The 19,941-nt window shown below is 51.9% G+C and overlaps 1 protein-coding gene across 2 annotated transcripts in view; it reads left to right on the top strand.

The window, feature by feature from the left end:
- Window positions 1-17,428, top strand: part of LMX1B (LIM homeobox transcription factor 1, beta) — a 106,111-nt gene extending 88,683 nt beyond the window's left edge. The window contains exons 3-8 of one of the 2 annotated variants that reach the window (XM_006892549.1): window positions 10,941-11,173; window positions 13,675-13,856; window positions 14,222-14,299; window positions 14,464-14,530; window positions 16,697-16,840; window positions 17,177-17,428. In XM_006892549.1, the coding sequence (XP_006892611.1) occupies window positions 10,941-11,173; window positions 13,675-13,856; window positions 14,222-14,299; window positions 14,464-14,530; window positions 16,697-16,840; window positions 17,177-17,334 (862 nt within the window). In that variant the 3' untranslated portion in view covers window positions 17,335-17,428. Of the gene's footprint in view, window positions 1-10,940; window positions 11,174-13,674; window positions 13,857-14,221; window positions 14,300-14,463; window positions 14,531-16,696; window positions 16,862-17,176 lie in introns of both variants that reach the window. The other variant, XM_006892548.1, reaches the window with a different exon arrangement.
- Window positions 17,429-19,941: the final 2,513 nt, after the last annotated feature.

The raw sequence follows: 19,941 nt of genomic DNA, 5'->3' as shown, positions 1-19,941 counted from the left end.
CATACCACCAAGAGAACAAACAGGTCCGTCCTAAAGAGGGTGAAACCAAGTTGTTCTCTGGTGGCAAGGATTTTAAAGCTCTGTCTCACATATTTTGGACACATGGCCTGGAGGAATCAGTCATTGGAGAAGGATATCATGCTGGGAAAGGTGGTGGGACAACACAGGAGAGGAAGACCCTGGATGAGATGGATTGACACAGTGACTGGGATAATGGGAATTGGTGTGTCAGAGACAGTGAGATTGGCTTAGGATAGAACAGGGTTCAAAGCAATTGTGCATAGGGTCGCTATGGATCACAAGCAACTCAATGGCACATAACAAGAAGTGTTAGATAAAGAATTAAATTAATAAATACATTTAGTTTACTAGTAAAGAGATGAAAAGAAAAGGAAGGAGAGTCAACCTAAGGACTAAGGAATTATACAGGAAAAACCAGCCCAGAAAGACCATTTAATAAAATGGAGTTAGACTTTCTGAGGCTTCATTGGCTGGTAAATCTTATGACTTCGATCAGGACCTCAAGCTGGGCCAGAGAGGATCATGGGAGGGAGGATGGTCAGACGGACTTGATGTTCCACCTCCCACCTGCCATGGACGACTGTCTCTGTGCACCCCACCCCCCAAGACAGAAGCCCCCTTTCCTAATACCAGAGGAGGTCTAATTTCTGGAGGACCCTAGCACCCACACATGGCAAAAGGATTTCCAAAGCAATCAGAGCCTCTTTCTAAATCCCTAAAATGGGATGCTGAATATAGCAGCTCTGTAAGAACATGTATATTTGGGGAGGGTCAGGGTAGGCTCTACACTGGTTGTTCTCAAGTGGTTATCTATAGCCTGAGCTGCTTCCTGAACCCCAGACTGATCTAGAGCTGCCCCTTGGTCATACTCACATAGATTAGAGACCAGCTCTGACTTAATATGTCAAGAACTGCACTCCCAAGTCTTCCCCTACAACCCAAAACAACTTGCTACTGTCTTCTCCACGTCATTTAATGGAAGCCCCATCCTTCCAGATGCTGCACACCCCAGCCTTGGCCTCATCCCTGCCACACTTTCTCTCACATTTTCTCGTGTCCTCAGCTACCTGGAGAATGCACTCAAAGTGACCACGTCTCAGCACCTCTTGTTCTCAGGTGTTCTGAGCCCATATCATCTTTTGCTTGGATTATTGCAATAACCTCCGCCTTTCTCCCACACTCCTCTCTGCTCAGCTGCCAGAGGAATCCTGATGAAATGTCAAATCACGTCTCTGCTCTGCTCAAAACCCTCCCAGAGAGGGCGCCCATTCCACTGGAGGAAAAGTCCCACACCATGTGCCCTCTCCTTCACTTATTATCTCCAGGTAAAGGGGCCTCCAATACCCCAGAGTGGCCCTCCTTGCACCCTTTGCACTGGCTGCTCCCTCTGCTTGAAACCTTCTTCTCACAGATATCCGTAGATATTCTCTCAGGTCTTTTAAAAAATGCAACCTCCTGTCACCCCTATGGCTCCTCCTTGTCTCACTGTTTTTAAAATGTGATGTATTGTCATCCTCTCTTATACTCCGTAAGAAGCTCTAGTAGTCTAGTGGTAAGGAGTTATGTTGCCAACCGAATTCACCAGCAGAAGAAAGATGGCCCGTCTCCTCCTATGGAATTTACAATCTCGGGAAAGCTGCTAGAGGTTCAGCTATGGGTTGGTTCCAACTCCCCAGTACTTAACAACTGCCTTGTACTCTGTATTCTGCGGATTTATCTGTGCGTTGTCCCTCTCCATTAGAACGGAAGCTCTATAGGATGGAAACTTGGGAGGGTGTCTGTTTTGCTCCCTGTTTTATCTTCGGTTTCCAGACAGTACCTGGCACATAGTAGGCGCTAAATAAATATTTGCGGAATCACTGAATGTGTGCATGCCTGGCCAGGCTGGCCCCTGGATGGTCCCCCGGGCTCCCAGCTGTGCTGGTTCCTCCCTGCCGCTGGCCCATGACCTCCAGCCTTGGCTGGGAGCTCCCGACAGCGCCCGGGCCGGATCAAAGGGCCAAGGAGGCAGAGGCCCCGCACAGCTGTGTCTGCCGGCCGCTCGCAGGAAGCGCAGGGGCAGCCCTCGCGGCAGGCCTGGCCCCGGCCCGGCGAGGCGGCGCAGAGGCCCTGCAAGGCGTGCGCACCGATGGCGGCCGCTCAGAGCGCCCGGCCGCGCCGCGCATTCCAGCCGCGTGATTGACGCGCGCACCGGGGCCCCCGCCTGCGGCTCCCGCTGCTGTCCAACCAGCCCGCCGCCGCCGCATCAAAGCAGATGTTTGCAGCTGGTTTGAGTTGGATTCCCATCAACAGGCCCCTTTTTGTCTCAAAAATAAAAAACAGCTACTCCCGGAATGATAAGGGCGCGGCAGGCACGTGGGGGAGATGTCATCGAGTCGGACAGGGAGGAGGCCGGGCAGCTCCCTCTGCCTGAGCTCGCTGCATCATCTCTTACAAGTGACAGGCATTTTCTGCCTGCAGCAGCTGGGCCCTCAGGAGTGTCCAACGCCCTGTCCCCTCTCCTGTGAGCTTCAGCTCATCCTTCAGTAATCACCACAGACATCAGAGCCACAGCCGGTTCACTGTGCACTTACTACGTGCCCACGAGCGCAGGGGTGGGGATGGGGTGTAGTGAAGGAGACCTTTATTCCCATTGTTTTGTTTTGTTTTTTCAGAGGAGAAAACAGGTTCAAGGGCAAGCAGCTGGTATTCAAATTCATCCCCTCTACTTCCAGAACCAGACCCTTGATTGTATGCACGTCATCTCCCCCAGGAAATTCCACTCTTCTCCAGAGTGGCTGTCACACCTCACTGTGTCCCCTGCACTGCTGAGTGTACCCTCTATAAACTCTCCCAGGGCAAGATTTACTCTCCCTCCTCCCAGCATTTTGTGTGAGGCTCTGCCTCCGTGGGTTTACTAAGTGAATTTGACAGAGTGTAGCCAGTGAGAACAGAGGGACTGTGCTTTCAGGGGCCAAGTTCCAGGATCCCCATGGAGACAGTAGGGCATTTCCAGTAGTATTTGCTCCAGAGACTATAGGGTACACAGTCCCAACGCAGTAAGGCTTGAGCCTGGAGAGTAGCTAAAGGAAATTGGGTACCAAATTTATCTAGTCCCTATGTGGCCAAAAGTGAGGGTCTTCAGATGCCCATACCTACAGATGGACAGGAAGAACACAGACCCAGTGATCTAAATGGGGCACTTCAGACTGAAACTGGAGGTGAGGAAGAGAAAGTTCTGGAGCCTGGACAGTAAGACAGACAAGACAGGGAAACAGAGGACAAACCTTCCAGGTCACCACTGTGCTGGGCACTGGACTAGCCTTCTTACCTGCCTTAAACTCACCAGATTCTCAATTGCCTGGTGAGAGAGAGCTTAACAGCCTCATTTTATGGAAAAAGGAAATTGAGGCTTATAGAAAGGTTAGGATCTCTCCAAAGCCACACAAGTGGTGTTGGAGAGGTGGAAAGTCACACATCAGAGTGCAGAGGCCTGACAAGGAAGACACACAAGGACAGCAGTTGATTGACACATCCTGTAAGGTGTCCAGGCCTGAGCCAGTCAGCTGTGGTCAGGGACAAAGCATTAAGCAAGTGTACACACACACACACACACACACACACACACACACACACACACCCTTCCCCTTGCCCTTAGGATGAGAGTACAATTAGTGGAGGCTCCTCCAGGACCTCCAGCTTGACAGCAGGCATACACGGAGCTTCATTAATAAACAGGGGGAGGAGAAAGATTTGTTCACTTTTTTTTTAATCCAGTAGCATTCTTAGCTCTCACAGGTGGAATAGCCAGTATTCTCTTGTCCTGCCTAATTGCTTATCTTCTTACAATGTTGTTCATTCATTCAACAAACCTTCCCTAACCACCTCCTTAGTCTAGGGGCAAAATAGACACAGTCTCTAATTTCTAGCTCCGTGGAGACTTGAAACATGCTAACAGCTGGAGAGTGGCTGGATCTGTGGATATCAGGGAAGACTTCGTAGAGGAACATTTGAATTAGGTCTTAAAAGATAAAGAGGAACTTAACAAGAAAGAGAAGAGTTAGACAAGCCTTGGAGTTGAAAGGAATTTTAAGTGCTGAGAAGACAGGAGAGGACTTGCTATGTTCCAAGAACAATAAAAACTTGGAGAGCTGGAGCAGAAGATCCAAGGTCAAATGTGATTGGGTGAGTGGGGCTTCAGATTCCATAGTTAGGATTTTGGGCATTGTTAGAAGCTGTTGGGTGCTCTTGGATATTCTGAAGCAAAGGGGGCGTGTGATCTGATTTGCCTTGGTGAGGAGGCAAGACCAGCCTTGGGCTATTTCCTCACCCAAAGAGGAAAACATCTGTTTGCTTATGAAATGGGAGGTGGCACTATCCAAAGACTAGTGGTTCTGGAGCTGGAGGAGGTACTGCTGAGGTGTCCAGGGAAGTGATAAGTAGGGTTATCTTTAGAACTGAGGGAAACCCATGGAGAGTAGGGGACGTGAACAAAGGCTATTGTTCTGAGAACCCATAAGGGCTTCATAAAGGATAAGGTGTTGTGACCTGGTATGGAAGAGCAAGGAGTTTTCACTAAGTGAGTGGTAAGTGGACACTGGATGTCTTGGAGAGATGATGAAAGTAGTCATGCCCCCTATTGAGCCTTGTAAGGCTGCCTCTATCATTATCCCCACTGGACATATAGGAAAACTGAGGCTCGTAGAGAAGACGGGATTTCTGCAAGGTTCGAGTACTAGAAACCCTGCCAAGATTCCAGGCCTGGAGCATGTTCTGTGGCCCCAAGATCCGGGGCCAAAGACCTACGTAGAAAGGCTGGTGTGTCTCCAGGACATAAAGAAGCCAATTTTATTGAAGTCAGAAGTAAAAGCATCAGCTGTACCCCATCCGTCTCCGCATTTGTCAATGGTGTAAGAGAAAAGAATTAATCAGGTTTATAATCCATGTTCAAATGCTCTCGAAAAATTGGTTTTCAGAGTTTTGTTTATTAGCTTTATGAGTTTAATAAAATGAGCATTAAACAAATAAACCAATGAAAACTCAGAGGAGCAAGAGATGTGTTCTCACAGCCTGAGACTTTTCAAGGAAAGGATGTCCCTAAAAATGGAATTTTTTCACTTCATAATCCCAGACGATCCCACCATGGGGGGAGAGAAATGATGTGTGATGGGAATGCTGAGGGGAAATATGTCTAGTTTTGTTTTTAAAAACACAGGCATTCTGTTACGTGTGCACACACACATGCTCATGTGCTCTCTCTCTCTCTCTCTCTCTCTCTCTCTCTCTCTCTCTCTCTCTCTCTCACACACACACACACACACACACACACACACACACACACACACTAACTCACATACATATTCAGCTTCACCTCCCAGGGAGTAGAGCATACTCATGACGAGCAATAAAAACTCAGGGTGAATGGAGTCCCTACCCCAGGAGGTTAACAATCTCAAGGGCAGACAGATGGGTATGGTACCCAGAATGCAGCAGGACAGAAGTAATTGATGTACAAAAAAAACAACAAACACTTGGAAACATAGGCCCGGAGGGACAGAGAGCACAGAGGTGTAACTTTGGGTGAATAACCTGTCCCCTGCACCCTGGTATCCTGATCTGTAAAATGGGCACAGACATAGCATCTTCATTTAGATTGCTTGCACATTTAATGAGCTGGTACAGGTAGATAATTAAGCCTTATTAGCACTCGATAAATGTTAATGAGATGAACAGAGAAAGTAGGCAAGCATGGAGTGTTCTGGCCAACAGAGGCCCACACAGAAGCTGGAAGTGCTGACCCAGAACCCAGGGGCCTTGTAAGGAGGAGGGAGGGGTTGGGAATTACAAACCCAGTGCCAGCGAGGCTGTTCCCAGGAATCACCCAGACTCTAGCGAGGGTGGTCGACAAAGTGTTTTGGACTCAATTGGGACTTAGAGAAGAGCACAGGAAGAGCAGACAGCAGCATGGACTGAGCAGCTTCTGCACTGTAGTCAGGGCATCAAGGACTTTTAAAGTGCATTTGACCCTCCAGTGGCCCATGTTAGTGTTGTTGTTATGTGCCATTGAGTCGTCTATGTACATACAACAGCTCGGAACTCGCTTTATCTTGAGCCAATTTCATTGCCTCTGACATACCTACCCCCATTTCCCCTGTCACTGAGTCAATCCATTGCATCCACGACTGCTGTTAAGAGCCGTCAAGTTGTAGATGACTCATAGCGACCCTATGAACCAAAGACCTGAACACTTGTATAACTTTCGTTTCTCCAAGTTCATAGGGTTTCCAGAGGCAAGCTATTTTGGCAGTGGATGCCACTCCTGCTTCTAAGTTTGTTTTGATTGGGGAGCTCCACCAAACACTGTCCACAATGGATAACCATTCTCACATTTGACACATCAATGTCACAGTGTTCAACTTTACATCAACAATGAGTTACCTCTGTACAGCAAATGGACAGACCAGTACTATGCCACTTACAAGAATATTTGACCAAAAACAATTAAAACCAGGCATGAGAACTGCAGATTAAAATCACCCACCTTTGGCTTGGTAGCATAACTTTCTATCCACTAGGCCAACAGAGCTCTCTTGTTGTTGTTAAGTGCCATCAAGTCGTAGACGACTCATAGCGACCCTATTGAATGAAAGACCTTGTGTAACTTTCATTTTTTTCTCCCAAGTTCATAGAGTTTCCAGAGGCATAGATAGAATTATTACCATTTTACAGATGAAGAATTTGAGGTTTAGAAAAGTTAACTGCTGGCGAGCTCTGGTGGCCTAGTGGCAGGAAACTGCACTGCAATCCCAGAAGTGCACGGTTCAAATCCACCAGATGCTCTGCTGAAGAAGGAGGAACAGTCACCTCCTGTACCAGTCAGATCCAATTTGACAGTACACGCATAAAAAAAAAAAAAAGTTAACTGCCTTGCCCAAGGTGACACTGCAAGAAAGTTTCTAGAGCCAGGATGGAACATCCTGCTGCCCATGCCAGCAGCCTCTCTCTCCCTTCTCGTGACCATGGGCTCTGCTCCCCTCCCAGGTTGCACTTGTCTCCAACGTGGGCAGGCAGGACTCCCACTCAGTCACATTGTTAGTAGAGGCTGCCCTGACCTGCCACACAAGCGGAGCGTTAGTTCAGTATTCTATCAACAAACTTTATTGCACACCTTAGTGTGCAAGGGGTTTCATGCTCACTCTGAAGAAATGGAGGTGACCATGGCAGAAAGAAAGGGAGAAGGATTTGGAAATCTAGAAAGTGAGTTCTTATGTAAAGGCTACAGTGGAGAAAGGAGCATAAAAATAGGCACTCAGAGAGAGAGAGACATCTGTTGCAGACTAGAGAGGGAGCTTCCTGGAAGAAGTGATGCCCAAATTCTTACAAATTTGCAGGAGTGAAGATGAGGAATTAGGATATTGATGTTGTTCTGGGCTTTAGGAACAATGGAAAATGATGAAGCAGGGTTCATGTTGATTGTCCCTGAACCTTGGTGTCAGGATGTTGCCCTCTGGGCTTGGAACATACAGACTGGAGAAGTGAAGGGGAGAGGAGAATGATATTTGAGAGGGCTCTGGAGGGAGGGGCAACCACTGGCTCCTGAGGGGCTGGCTGCCAGGGCCTTCCTGCCCCAGGTGAGGTGAGACAAAGGTAAACTCCCACCTGCTCTGACCCTAAGGGGCTGCCCCATCCTGGCTTCCCGCCAGCTTGTGGAAACAGAAACACACCCATCTTGAACCTCCAGCATTTTTTGAGGAGTGGGAGCTATTATTCCCATTTTACAGATTAGGAGATTGAGGCTCAGATTTGCCCAAAGTCACAAAGCTGGTGGCCAGATCAAGATTGAAACCAGGACCTGAAATCCTGTGCCTGCTCCTCTGTCAGGGCCTTTTCCACCAGGCAAAGGAGGCCAAAGGCTTGGAGCCTTCTAGCTTGCATGACTTAAGCATCTTTGGTCAAGAATTTTCAGTGTTAATGGGAGAGAGGCTGCCCCTGACCTCATGCCCCTGTCACAGCCCTCTAGACATGCCCTCTGTACTCTCCATGTTACATCCAATAGCTCATTGCATTGTTGTATTGCAAAGTAGGTAGTGCTGGTGAGTCCATTATACAGATAAACAAGCTAAGGCTCAGAGAGAAGAAATTATCTACCTGGTCACCAGCCAGCAAGTGGTGGAACCAGGCGCTGAAGTCCACTCTGTTGGACTCCAGTGTCCCCTCCTGTGGTTCAACCTTCTTAATGGTTGGTTCTGGGGAATTAGTAAGAATTGAGGGAGGGCATGTGAACTTGCAGAAAGGAGAGAGTCCTGCTGGTGACCCCCAACTCTTCCCACCCCCACAGTTAGCAGCTCTCACCCTGGCATGGTAGACAAAGGCAGCCCCATAATTGGGAGTGAGTATTTCATGGCATCCCCCCCGATGTTTTATTGGGTAGAGAGATGCTTGGAGACCAAACGGATGGCACATTTCGTTTATAAAGTGCACGCGGTTTGTTTTATTTCCCGAGTTTTTGCAATCTAGATAACAGATGATGCCCCGAGTGGCTGGCGCTGCCTCTGTAATGGCGGCACGGAGCCTTTGGAGAAGTATTAATAATAGATTGTGTTGATGAGTTTGGAGAAAGTAGCAATCGACCCCCTGCTGCCAAGGCATTAGCGAGGCTGTTTCTAGCGCAGCCCGCATGGTGGCGTCGACTGCAAATGCAGGTCACCCGCCTTGCCACCCCTCCTCCAGCCAGAGAAGGCTTCTTCCCAGGGATGATCCTGGCCCTGGGGCCCTGGCCCCTCCTTGCTGGCAGTCCCTGTCTACTGGACTCTGGAGGGGGAGAGGGTGATGAGGGGACAAAGGAGCAATGGGACTATACTCCATGTCAGAGAGCATGTCCTGCACACCTGGGCTCCTTCCTCAGCTCAGTTCCTTGGGAACCAGAGTGGGCTTCTGTCCAAGGCTGCCGGAGACAGCTGGGTGAGTTGTACACTGCATAGGGTGCAGCATCAAAGGACCAAACTGGAGCTTAAATGCAGCCCACATCCTGCTCACGGGTCCGTCCACTCACTGCACAATGGCGCTGCTCCTCAGAAGGGTGCCTTTTCTAGTTCTCCCAGAGGTACAATGTGGGCAAACAGGGTCTTCCCTGCCTGCTTCAGGCCTTACCTAAGCCTTCAGTTTGCCTGTCCTGACCTTGGTTTGGCTGTGTCTTATCTTATCCCAGGCCTTCACATACCTGTTTTGTTAACATTCTTTGAGGCCTCCATGAGATTAAACCCTAATATTAAGGGACAGGTCCGACTTTGTGGTACCACCATTGTCATTCCAGTGTGCTACTCACCAAGTTACACACCCAATTAACTCTTGAATCTGGACAACCCTCAGGAAGGTCCTCTTGATGTTCCACATTTTACAGCTGAGGGAACTGAGGCTGGGGGAAACTCAGTGGAGCTTAGAGGAAGCACCTCCCTCAAGCTAGAGCATCAGGGAAGGCTTTCCAGAGGAGGTGGCGTTAGAGTTGGGCCTTGCAGGATGAGTAGGAGCCTGCCAGATAGACTACAGGTAGGTTGCAGGAGTCCCCAGGGATAACCCCTAGCATGCTACACTTGCCTGTGCCAGCTCAGATTGGCCCTGTCCACCATGCCCCGCCAGCTCGCTGTAGGCGGTGCTGATGGCAGCTCCGGGAAGGGAGGCAAACCGAGTGCCTCGCATTTATGGCCATTTCTGTTCCAGAACCGATTAGTAGAGAATTGCAGCTGTAATCTGTGCCCGTGATGGCGGGCCATAAAGAGGGATGGGATGTGTGCAGCACTCCCAAGGTGGTGCCCGCAGACGTGGCCCAGGGACGCAGGGAATGAAAAATGGTTTTAATTCCCTCCCAGCAGCAATAATTTGATTCTTCATAAATTTTTCCATCAAAGTGTTGTTGAGACTGAGTTCCCACAGAGCAGGGCACGTGATGAGGGTGGAGAGGCTGAGAGGAGTGGTCAGCACCCAGGCAGAGGAGGGGCCCCACTGCCCAGCCCGCCTGCCCACGCTGGCCAGATGTGCACCCTGCCCAGCTTTGTCTCCGAGATAGAGCCTCTGTCAGGAGGAGCCAGATGAGATCCAGACTCTGGAGTCGGTCCTGTTATTTACTCCTCCTGTAGCCCTGAGCAAGCGACTCTGCCTCTCCACACCTCAGTTTCCTCATCTCTAAAATGGATCTGCCATTCCTGTTTCATAGGATAGGGCTGTCCACATGTTCAGTTAATTTCTACACATAGAATGCTTAGAGCAGTGGTTGGCGGACAAGCCCAGTGGAACAGAGGGATAGGTTTGCATCAGCCATGTCAAGAGGAGAGAAAGAACATGTCGGAAGGCCAGAGTGATGGTGCTGTAAAGGCAATGAAGGCTGTTCCATGGCACTACAACCTGGGGAGCAGAGAAGTGTGAGGACATTGAGTGATACAGTCAGGAGCTTAGGTATTTATTTCCAAAGGGCACTAGAGAGCCATGGAGGAATCTAACACAAGGAACCAGCATGATCAAGTGTATGTTTTAGAAAGATCCCTCTAGCTTCTGTGTAGAGGGTAGGTAGTCTGGAGGAGTTGAGACTGAGTAGGAGTCTAAGGAGAAGATGAGGGCAGCCGTGCAGGCAGGAAAGGGGGTCCCAGGCTAAAATAGGGCTAGGGATTACTTGCATGTGGTAGTGAGAAAGAGGGAGGAGGCTGAGTTGATCTGAGAGGGAGGGTGGATGGGACCTGTGGGCTGTCTGTCCTTCTGGTTACAGATAGGCATTGCCTTCTGAAAAATCGAGGCTGACCCTGCACACTGCCCTCTAGTGGCCACTGTGTCTGAGTGGGAAAGTGCCTGAGTTGACACTCCCTGGGGCAGTGGAGAGTGGGCGAGGGGACTGAGGAGAGCTTGAAGAGAGTTCTGAATCCCACCCCAGCGTACCCACTTTCTGACCACAGGCTTTTCGCGGCCAAGTGCAGCGGCTGTATGGAGAAGATTGCACCCACCGAGTTCGTGATGCGGGCACTGGAATGTGTGTATCACCTGGGCTGCTTCTGCTGCTGCGTGTGTGAGCGGCAGCTACGCAAAGGTGACGAATTCGTGCTCAAGGAGGGCCAGCTACTGTGCAAGGGCGACTATGAGAAGGAGAAGGACCTGCTCAGCTCCGTGAGCCCTGACGAGTCTGACTCTGGTGAGTCCAGGTCTGGAGCCGGAGGCTGGTGGTAGAGAAAGAGTGCTGTGGATGGGTGTCCCAGCCAGAGCAGACCCACTCCTGACCTCAGGCCTTGAGTTACGCACAGACACATGCAGCACACACATGCACATGTGTTCACCGAGGTGTACACATAGACCTAGTGGGCACACACACAGACACAGCCATAAAAATACAAAATGCACCAAAGGATATTACCATTTGGGGTATATAAATAGAGCAGTGGATAGTTGTAGATATTTAAATACGTACATACACATAATATAAAAATGCCTGCATAATACACAGAGCCATAAATAAACATACACAGGAAATACACACTTGGATACCAAAACCCAGGAGTCTATCCATGCATGCACATATGTGTAGACATGTGATCATATACCCAAGCACACAAAAGCCTGCATAAAAGCTGGTGTGTACACACACGTATAAAAACTACACACATGCACTATGTATGTGCCTGTACGTGTTGCATGCATACATCCCCCCATTACTCTCTGCGTTACCTCCTCTTTCCCTTGGCATGAGTCTACAAGACACAGCAAAACAAGAGTCTTTATAGCACCACGTCTTTGGGCTGCTCATGTCTTGAGATGGGGCTGAGCCAACCTGCCCTCCTGCTCCTCAGACCCCCAGAGCCTCCAGCAGTGGGAAGTTACTCCTTCTCTCTTGGCTGGATGGGAGCCAGGACCTCTCTGTCATGGTGGGAAAGACCCTATTTTCCAGGGTGCAGGCACCTTTTCTGTTCCTCTCTGACTCCCAGAAGCGAGAGGGGTCCTTCTGGCAGGAAGGGCAGGGCCAGCCAGGAAAGAGTCTTAAGGAGGGATGGGCTGGGGAGGCAGACGCAGGAATGGACCTGAGCCAGAAACATGGACAGGAGATGCCCTGGTCTTCTGGGCTCTCCGAGTATGCTTTAAAGTCCCAAAGCCTCAGGACCCAGCTCACACTTCACCTGAGGAAGGATTTTGTCACTGCTGGGCTCTTTGGTAGAGGTAGTGAGCTCCTCATCTGTCTGTCCAGAAGCAGACCACCACTGTGACCAAGTCATGGCTGCCTGGACTCCTGTGTAAGAACAGAGACTGTCCAGGTGTGGTAGGCCCTGGGTAACAGGCCCACCCTGAGGACTGAAGCGGCATCTTTGAGACCATAGACCTGGCCCTGTGCAGGGCCTTATGCTCTGAGGGAGATACCACCAGAGTCTGGAGAAGGGGACCAGTTCAGAGGAGGGGCCGTAGGAGGAACAGTGGGGCGAGGGTGAGTAGGGAGGAACTGGCACTGCAGGCACAAAAGTGGCAGTGTCTGCATGTTAGGCTGGGCATGGCTCTGCTTGAGTGCATGTGTCTCTGCTTCTGTGTGCGCATGTGTGCCTGCTCAGGTGTGTGCTCAGTGTGTCCTCACCTGTGATCATGGGTCTGTGTGCATGTGTGAATTCATGTGTGAGCTTTGTGGGAACACATGCCAGTCTACATGGTATGTATGTGGGTGGGGGGGTGTGAGTGGGTACGTGCATATACATGTGCGTGTACACACTAGTCATGAAGACTATGTGAGTACAGTGTGTGTGTGTGTGTGTGTGTGTGGGCAGTGTATTAGCCTGTTAATTCTTAATCCCTGGAAGCTTGAGAGAAGGTTACTTTTTGAGTTCTCCGTCCAGGGCCTTACTGCCTAGACAGTTCTGAGGCTGGCGTCCTGGCCTGGGATCTCTCCAGGATGCCAGACAGTGCAGGTCCAGGTAAGTTCAGCATCAGAATGAGTCCCCAGACACCAGCAGAGTTGCTCATAAATGTAATCATTGGCATACCTGTGTACACTCCTTTACACACCCACGCACAGAGGCGAGGGCACAATCCTCAGTGGGTGGATGGATGGATGCACGGATGGATGGATGGATGGATGCACAAGTGCCTATGCCTGCCCTGCAGGAGGCCTGTTGTACGTCCTCCGTGTGCAGCTGCCACGTCTGTGTGCCTGTGTCATCTGCAGCACGCTGTAGTAGTCTGCTGAGGGATGACAGACACATGAGAGCTCACTACAAAGTCCTTCCTTCATTTAAGCCCTAGTCTGCTTTTTGTGACTTTGCAACCCTGAGTCACCCTAAGGGTCTTGCAGACAGGGTCCACTTCTCTCCATGCTCCCAGCTCGGGTTTGTATCTGTGCCAACATATTAGTCAGCAGAACAGTCTGGGGGCCTTGTTGCCAGTCTCCCTGGGCCCCAGGATATGGAAGTGGAGGCTGTGTATTGGGGAATGGGACACAGACAGACAAGGCAGGGAGAACAGGAAATGAGAGACCAGAGGAGGCAGGGCCTGTGGGCGGAGGGTAGGGAGCAGGCTCTGAGCTGAGGGTGCTGGGGAGCCATGGCAGGTGTCATCAGGAGGCGATGGGTTCTTATCAGGCAGCACTTGCTTAAGGGTAAAAGGGTGGGACCTGAAACTGCCTCTTAACCCAGCTGACAGACCAGGTTGTGTCCCTAACAGTGAAGAGTGAAGACGAAGATGGAGACATGAAGCCAGCCAAGGGCCAGGGCAGCCAGAGCAAGGGCAGTGGGGACGACGGGAAGGACCCTCGGAGGCCTAAACGGCCGCGGACCATCCTCACCACGCAGCAGCGAAGAGCCTTCAAGGCCTCCTTTGAGGTCTCCTCGAAGCCGTGCAGAAAGGTGAGGGGCAGCTGGGTTGGCCTGGGAGAAATGTCCTGCATGTGCCCTTTTCCAACTGTCAATCCTGCTGCTTGTAAAGCAGTCCTGCACAGTGCCTAACCTTTTGAGCTCCCAACATAAAGGTTTCAGATCTACCAACCACTCCAAGAGAGAAAGATGGGGAGTGTCCCCCCATAACAATTTATAGCTTCAGAAACCTGACAGAGCATCTCTAGGAATGAGAACCGGCCCCACAGCAGTGGGTCTCCTGCTCTTGCAGGCGGCAGAGAAATCCTTCTGGTCCCCCATCATTCCCAGTTCCCTACCCCACCACTTCTCAGCTGCTCTCCCTGTTGGGCCTGACCTTCTGTCTCCCTGTGGGCCAGGTCCGAGAGACGCTAGCGGCAGAGACGGGCCTCAGCGTGCGCGTGGTCCAGGTCTGGTTTCAGAACCAAAGAGCAAAGGTGAGAGCTGCCTCTTGGTCCACTCCCACTGGCCCTGGGCAGGGGTGGATGTGGGCTGAGAGGCACAGGGCAGCAGGCACGGGAGGCAGATGTGGGAAGAGGAATGCCAAGGGGGCAGGGGAGCAGGGAGACAGGGACAGGCATGAACTGTGCTCTCCCTTCAGATGAAGAAGTTGGCACGAAGGCACCAGCAGCAGCAGGAGCAGCAGAACTCCCAGCGGCTGGGCCAAGGTGAGCTGGGCCTGGGGTCAGCTGCACTCTCAGGGCCTGAGACAAGGCATACTGGGCTCACAGTCTCTTGTAACAGTATCAAGAAGCCTTCCACCAGGTGTAGATGGAGCCCAGGAACCAGCTGAGATCAATCAAGTAAAGGAAGTGGTGGTGACGATTTACAGGCTTGGCTTTCGACATATTCCGTCTCAGTGATCAGAGATACTTAGCAAGGAAGGATACTGTTGTGTCCCATTTCACAGATGAGGAGATGGAGGTTCAGTGAAGGGCAAAATCAGGCCTCAACTCCAGCTGTGTAGTTTCCAAGCTTGTGCTGTTAACACATTTCCTGCCTTGCTGTTCACTGCTCATAGTCAAGGTCAGCCTCCAAGGGAAATCTCAGCTTTTCAGGATGTTAAGAGTCCAGATGAGCTCTTGCTGAGTAGTAGAATGTTTCAAGCAGCCAGGATTAGATCTCCCTAACACTGGGTTTTGCCAAAATGCTGTTATCACATCAGAATCCAGACCAGAGCTGGTCTCCTTGGGCCTATTGGGGGCCCAGAGATCAAGAGGCTCAGCCAAGGTGAGCTCTGGTGGCCCAGTGGCAAGAAGCTGTACTGCAGTCCCAAAGGTGAGCGGTTTGAATGCAACAGATGCTTTGCTGGAGAAGGAGGGACAATTTCCTCCTGTGCCTGTCAGATCCGATTTGACTGTACACACACACACACACACACACACACACACACACACACACACAATAGCACAATAGTGGGGGGAAAAAAGGCAGCTCAGCCTTCCTCCGGAGAGTCCCCAAGCCCTTGACAAGAATGGTGCAGGGAGCTTCCTGGGACTGATGAAGAGGGGTGTGCCCCCACATCTGCCTGCGCAGGTGACAGGGATGCTCCTGGCAGAGGCTCAAGACTAGGGATCCAGGCCAGTGTCCAGGTTGAACTCAGCACCTCTAAGTATGTGGTCCATTTCTCCCTCCTGCCTTCTGCACTCCTTACTGGAACCATTCACGCTGCTCTGTCTTGCCCTTGCTTGTTCCCACATCCCTTGGGCACTGTCTTCCTCCCCAGTATGTCCCCTCAGCCCCTCGAACTCATGGCCACTCTCTCTGTACTCCATGCTCTGCCTGAGCGTCCGCATGCACAGGCCACACTCTGCCCTACCCCACCCCTTCCCAGCACCTGAGCCACCGCCCACCAGACTGTCACCTGAGCCAGAACCCCACTGGCCCCTGTGACCCTGCCTGCACTGCACTCACTGCACTGATGCATTGCTCAGTCAGAGCAGTGGTTTCTTTTCCAAGTATCCTTCTGTCCTCCCTGCCCCACACCCTCATTGTCTCTCTCGATCCAGACCCCAACCTCTCTGCATAGCAGGCTCCCCACTGCTTGCTCACTCTACAGTCTTCTCTCTCAGCCTTTCTCCTTGGTCTCCCCTGTGGAGACCTCCTGACAATCTCAAGGGGGAACCCCTCTAGCTGGCCCACCCTGGTGACCACACCTGAAGGGGCCAATCTGTCCCCATCTTGCCCCTCCTCTTACACCTGAAACTCCCTGATCCCAGTAGGCCTTTCCTCTCCTCATCTTTGCACTTGCTGCCTCAGCACAAATGCTGTCCCTGCTGAGAACCTGTTGAAGCCCTGCTGGTTCTTGATGTTACATGGATGATGGCGATCCCTTCCTCCAGGAAGCCTTCCAGGACCCTCTGAGCCCAATTTAGGTCCTTACTCAATGTGCCCAGATTTGGGAGCTAATCATTGGACCCATAGTCATATGGTCGTAATTACTCATTTAGGATCTGTCTAACCCTTGGGCCTTGAGCTCCTCCAGGGCACAGCTATTAGAAAAAGGGCACTGGGGAGAGGGTGGAGCTGTTTGGCCTTTGATGACCTAATGCTAGAAGAGTAGCTAGAAGTGTTGCCTGGGGAAAGGGACCAGAGGGATCAGTGGCCATGTGGGCCCTGAAAAGCTAGAGGCAGCCCCAGCCAGGGAAGGACAGCTGGGAGGAGGTCTACGAGACAGCAGCAGATACCCTGGCCTGTCAGTGTGGGGTTGACAGGGAGGTCAAAGGTGCTCCTGCATTGCTCAAGGGCTTCTGGAGTCCAACTGTGGAGGTTCCCTGGAGGGCTACCAGGTGGGTCAGACTAGGCCAGTCAGTGAAAATGTACTCTGTCCTCAGAGGTCCTCTCGAGCCGCATGGAAGGCATGATGGCCTCCTATACGCCACTGGCCCCACCGCAGCAGCAAATCGTGGCCATGGAGCAGAGCCCCTACGGCAGCAGTGACCCCTTTCAGCAGGGCCTCACGCCGCCCCAAATGCCAGGTGACCACATGAACCCCTATGGTAAGCTGCCCCGTCCCTTGCCACCCCCAGCACTGCCTCGGCCCCCTGACCTTGCCTGGGAGGGCAGGGCAGGCCCAGGGCCATGCTAACCACCTCCCACCTTAGGGCCCCAGCAGGCCCTATCAGCATAGCCCCACATACCTCCTACTGACAAGAGGGGGTGTCCTCAGGGACCTTACCACAGCCCCAGCCTCTCTGGTCAAACACAGACCATTCTGTTCCTCCCTGGCATCTTGCCCCACATCCTACAGGGCAGATAGGGTCCCCAAGAGCCCCCAGTGGCACCCTGATCCTGATGTCCCCTCTGTCCCCCAGGGAACGACTCCATCTTCCACGACATCGACAGTGATACCTCCTTAACCAGCCTCAGCGACTGCTTCCTCAGCTCCTCGGACGTGGGCTCCCTGCAGGCCCGAGTGGGGAACCCCATCGACCGCCTCTACTCCATGCAGAGTTCGTACTTTGCCTCCTGAGAGCCAGCCAGGCTGCATGGACGCTTGGGCCAGGGCTGGGGGACGGTGGGTCCAGTAGCCAGCCTCGCCCTCCCAGCCCGTCGCCTGCACTGACTCTTCAGACAGCCATACGATGCCCTCCCTTCGGCCAGCCGGGCCTGGCAGAAGGGCCCATTGGGCCCAGTCAGGCAGGAAGAGGGGCACAGCCTGGGCAGGAACTCTGAACTGCCCATAGAGACATTTTCACCCCCTCCCCTCGGGGACCCAGAGCTCTCGGACAGCCACTCACCTTCCAACCCCACCTCAGCCTTCATCACCTCCTTCTCCCTCCCCGCCTCTTTTTTGGGAAGCTTAAAGTCTTTCTATTTTTTTAAACATCCTGTCTGTGCCCAGCCAGCTGCATGGCTGGGCCTAGACCTCTCGCCTGAGGAGCATCCTCAGTGCTTGCCCAGGACGATGGCGTGTGGTGAGGTGCCTGTCCCTGTGAGAAGTGGATGTGCCTGTGCGTGTCCTGGGCTGACACTGTGTCATCTGCTCACTTCCTGCCCCCCTGCCCTGGGCTCACCCCTTCCAGCCTGAACTGGAGAGAAGAGGGGGCGGTGAGGCCTGGTGTACCTGCCAGGCCCACCATCACTTTGCCCTGAAGGGAAGGTCACCAGGGACTGGAGAGAGGGTTAGACTGAGCCTAAGAAGACACAAAGGGACTGAGACACACACACATCAACATACATAAAGGTAAGGCACACCCATGAACACACAGCTATGCTGAAAGAGACAGATGTGCTGCAGCCTGCTCCTGACCATATCCAGGAAGAGAAGCAAGGCCAGAGTCAGAGAGAGGAGGCCAGATAGGGCCAGGGACCCTTCTTACAGCTACTGAAGAGGAAGGAGAGGAGGAAGGGGAGAAGTTAGGGTGAGGTCACAACTCCCTGGTAGACCTAGATTGCCCCAGCGTCAGTCCAAGTGGGGGCCATCTGGTTAGACGGGGCAGCCCTGGCTCAAACCAACTCCAGGGTGGAGCCTGAGCCCCTGGTACCAGGTAGAATTGGGCCAAGTGAGAGGACTTCCAGGTGGAAAGGAGCCTCAAAACCTACCTGCACGACACCCCGTCTGACATTTGGCTCCAGTCTAAGCCACCTCTGCCTGTGCCTGCATCCTTCCAGCAACGAGGAGCTCACTTTAGCCCCAAATCTGCAGCCCTTTCTTCCTGGCTGTCCCTCTGCTTTTTGCAGCCCCAACTGCTCCATTCTCCAAGCCAGGATTCTCCAGTTCCTCCAGCTCTTATGACTGTGCCCCCAATGTGCTTCAGTGTTCCCTCTTAAAGTGTGGGATATCCAGACCTAATCTTCTCACTGACATCAGCCAACCAAAAGTGCCAGGCCCATCACCTCACCAGCTTAAAGCTCTCTGCCTTTGTTAATATGACCCAGGATCCAGTGTTTGGACCAGGTGACCTTGGCAACTCACTTGTCCTGTAACTGAATCCCCCAGGCCCTCACACATACATGTCGGCTAACACATATTTTTCCTGTGCGTAGAGGAGACATTTATTTATTGTTTAGATTCAAGCACAAGACCATAACTTTTCTCTTTTTTCCTCGTTACATTTCATTTTATTTGATTCAATCCAGCCTGTGGAGTCTCTGCATTCCAGCTCTGTGCCCGCTGGTTTGTTCTCCCCCCAAACACATCTGATGTGAGCAATCGGCCCCATATGTCTTACCGAGGCCCGGGTAGGCAAGATGTGGAGCAGGACTGGCTGGTGGGGGCCTCTTGCTGATTGGTGTTGGCCCGTTAACAGCCCTCGTTGGGTGGTGTATCTGAAATACATTTTCAGCTCACTTGCCCACAAGAATATTGTTCAGGAACTCAACATATCCTCTGCTGGAAACCAGATAAGCAATAGAAACACTAGCCTCTGATTTTTTTCAAAAGAGATGAGGTCAGTCGAGGGGCCCTGTGGTCACTGTGTCCCCTTCCAGGTGCTCATGACCCTGCCTTTAACATCCAGCCCTAGGCCACCACTCTGAAGAGACTCAGTCCAGCCATTGGGCAGCTATGGGCAGTGAGTATCTTTCCACCTGTGAGCCCCTCCACCAAGCCCACTCTAGGATCCTCGGAGTTCACCAAGCTGCTAGTGGATTTTCTCTTCTGTCCATGGGAGAGAATCTGTTCTTCTAGAGTGTCCCGAAGTCTTTCCTCACAGTCTCTTCACCCACCCTGGCTTACCCTCATCAAGCCCTTCACCAGGAAGGGAAGCTGTGGGTCACATCACCCCTCAGGCCTGGGCAGGCAGCCTGGCTCCTCTGTGCTCTTGTTCGAAGCAGAACTGCAAAACGATTCTTAGTCCTTGATCCTTCTGCAGCCTCAGCCCACCCGGAGCCTGTGCAGAGGCAGCCACACTGGCTTGTTGCTCCCCTTCTCCTTTTGCGCATGCCAAGAATAGATCCAGCACCAAGAACAGGCTCTTCTCTGCCACAATAAATAGGAGAGAACTTCAAGAAAGGATCATCTAGTTCAGTTGAACACCTTGACCAGGGAGGAGAAAGGGCCTGCCCAGTTTCATAGTAAGTTGGTGACCAAGCAGGAGCTGAGGACAGATACATTAGGCCTCATCATCTCCCTTGC

This window comes from Elephantulus edwardii, unplaced genomic scaffold (genome assembly GCF_000299155.1).
Source record: "Elephantulus edwardii isolate Elephantulus edwardi_28Jun2011 unplaced genomic scaffold, EleEdw1.0 scaffold00116, whole genome shotgun sequence".
Taxonomy (NCBI): domain Eukaryota; kingdom Metazoa; phylum Chordata; class Mammalia; order Macroscelidea; family Macroscelididae; genus Elephantulus; species Elephantulus edwardii.
This window is presented reverse-complemented; position numbering and strand designations above follow the sequence as displayed.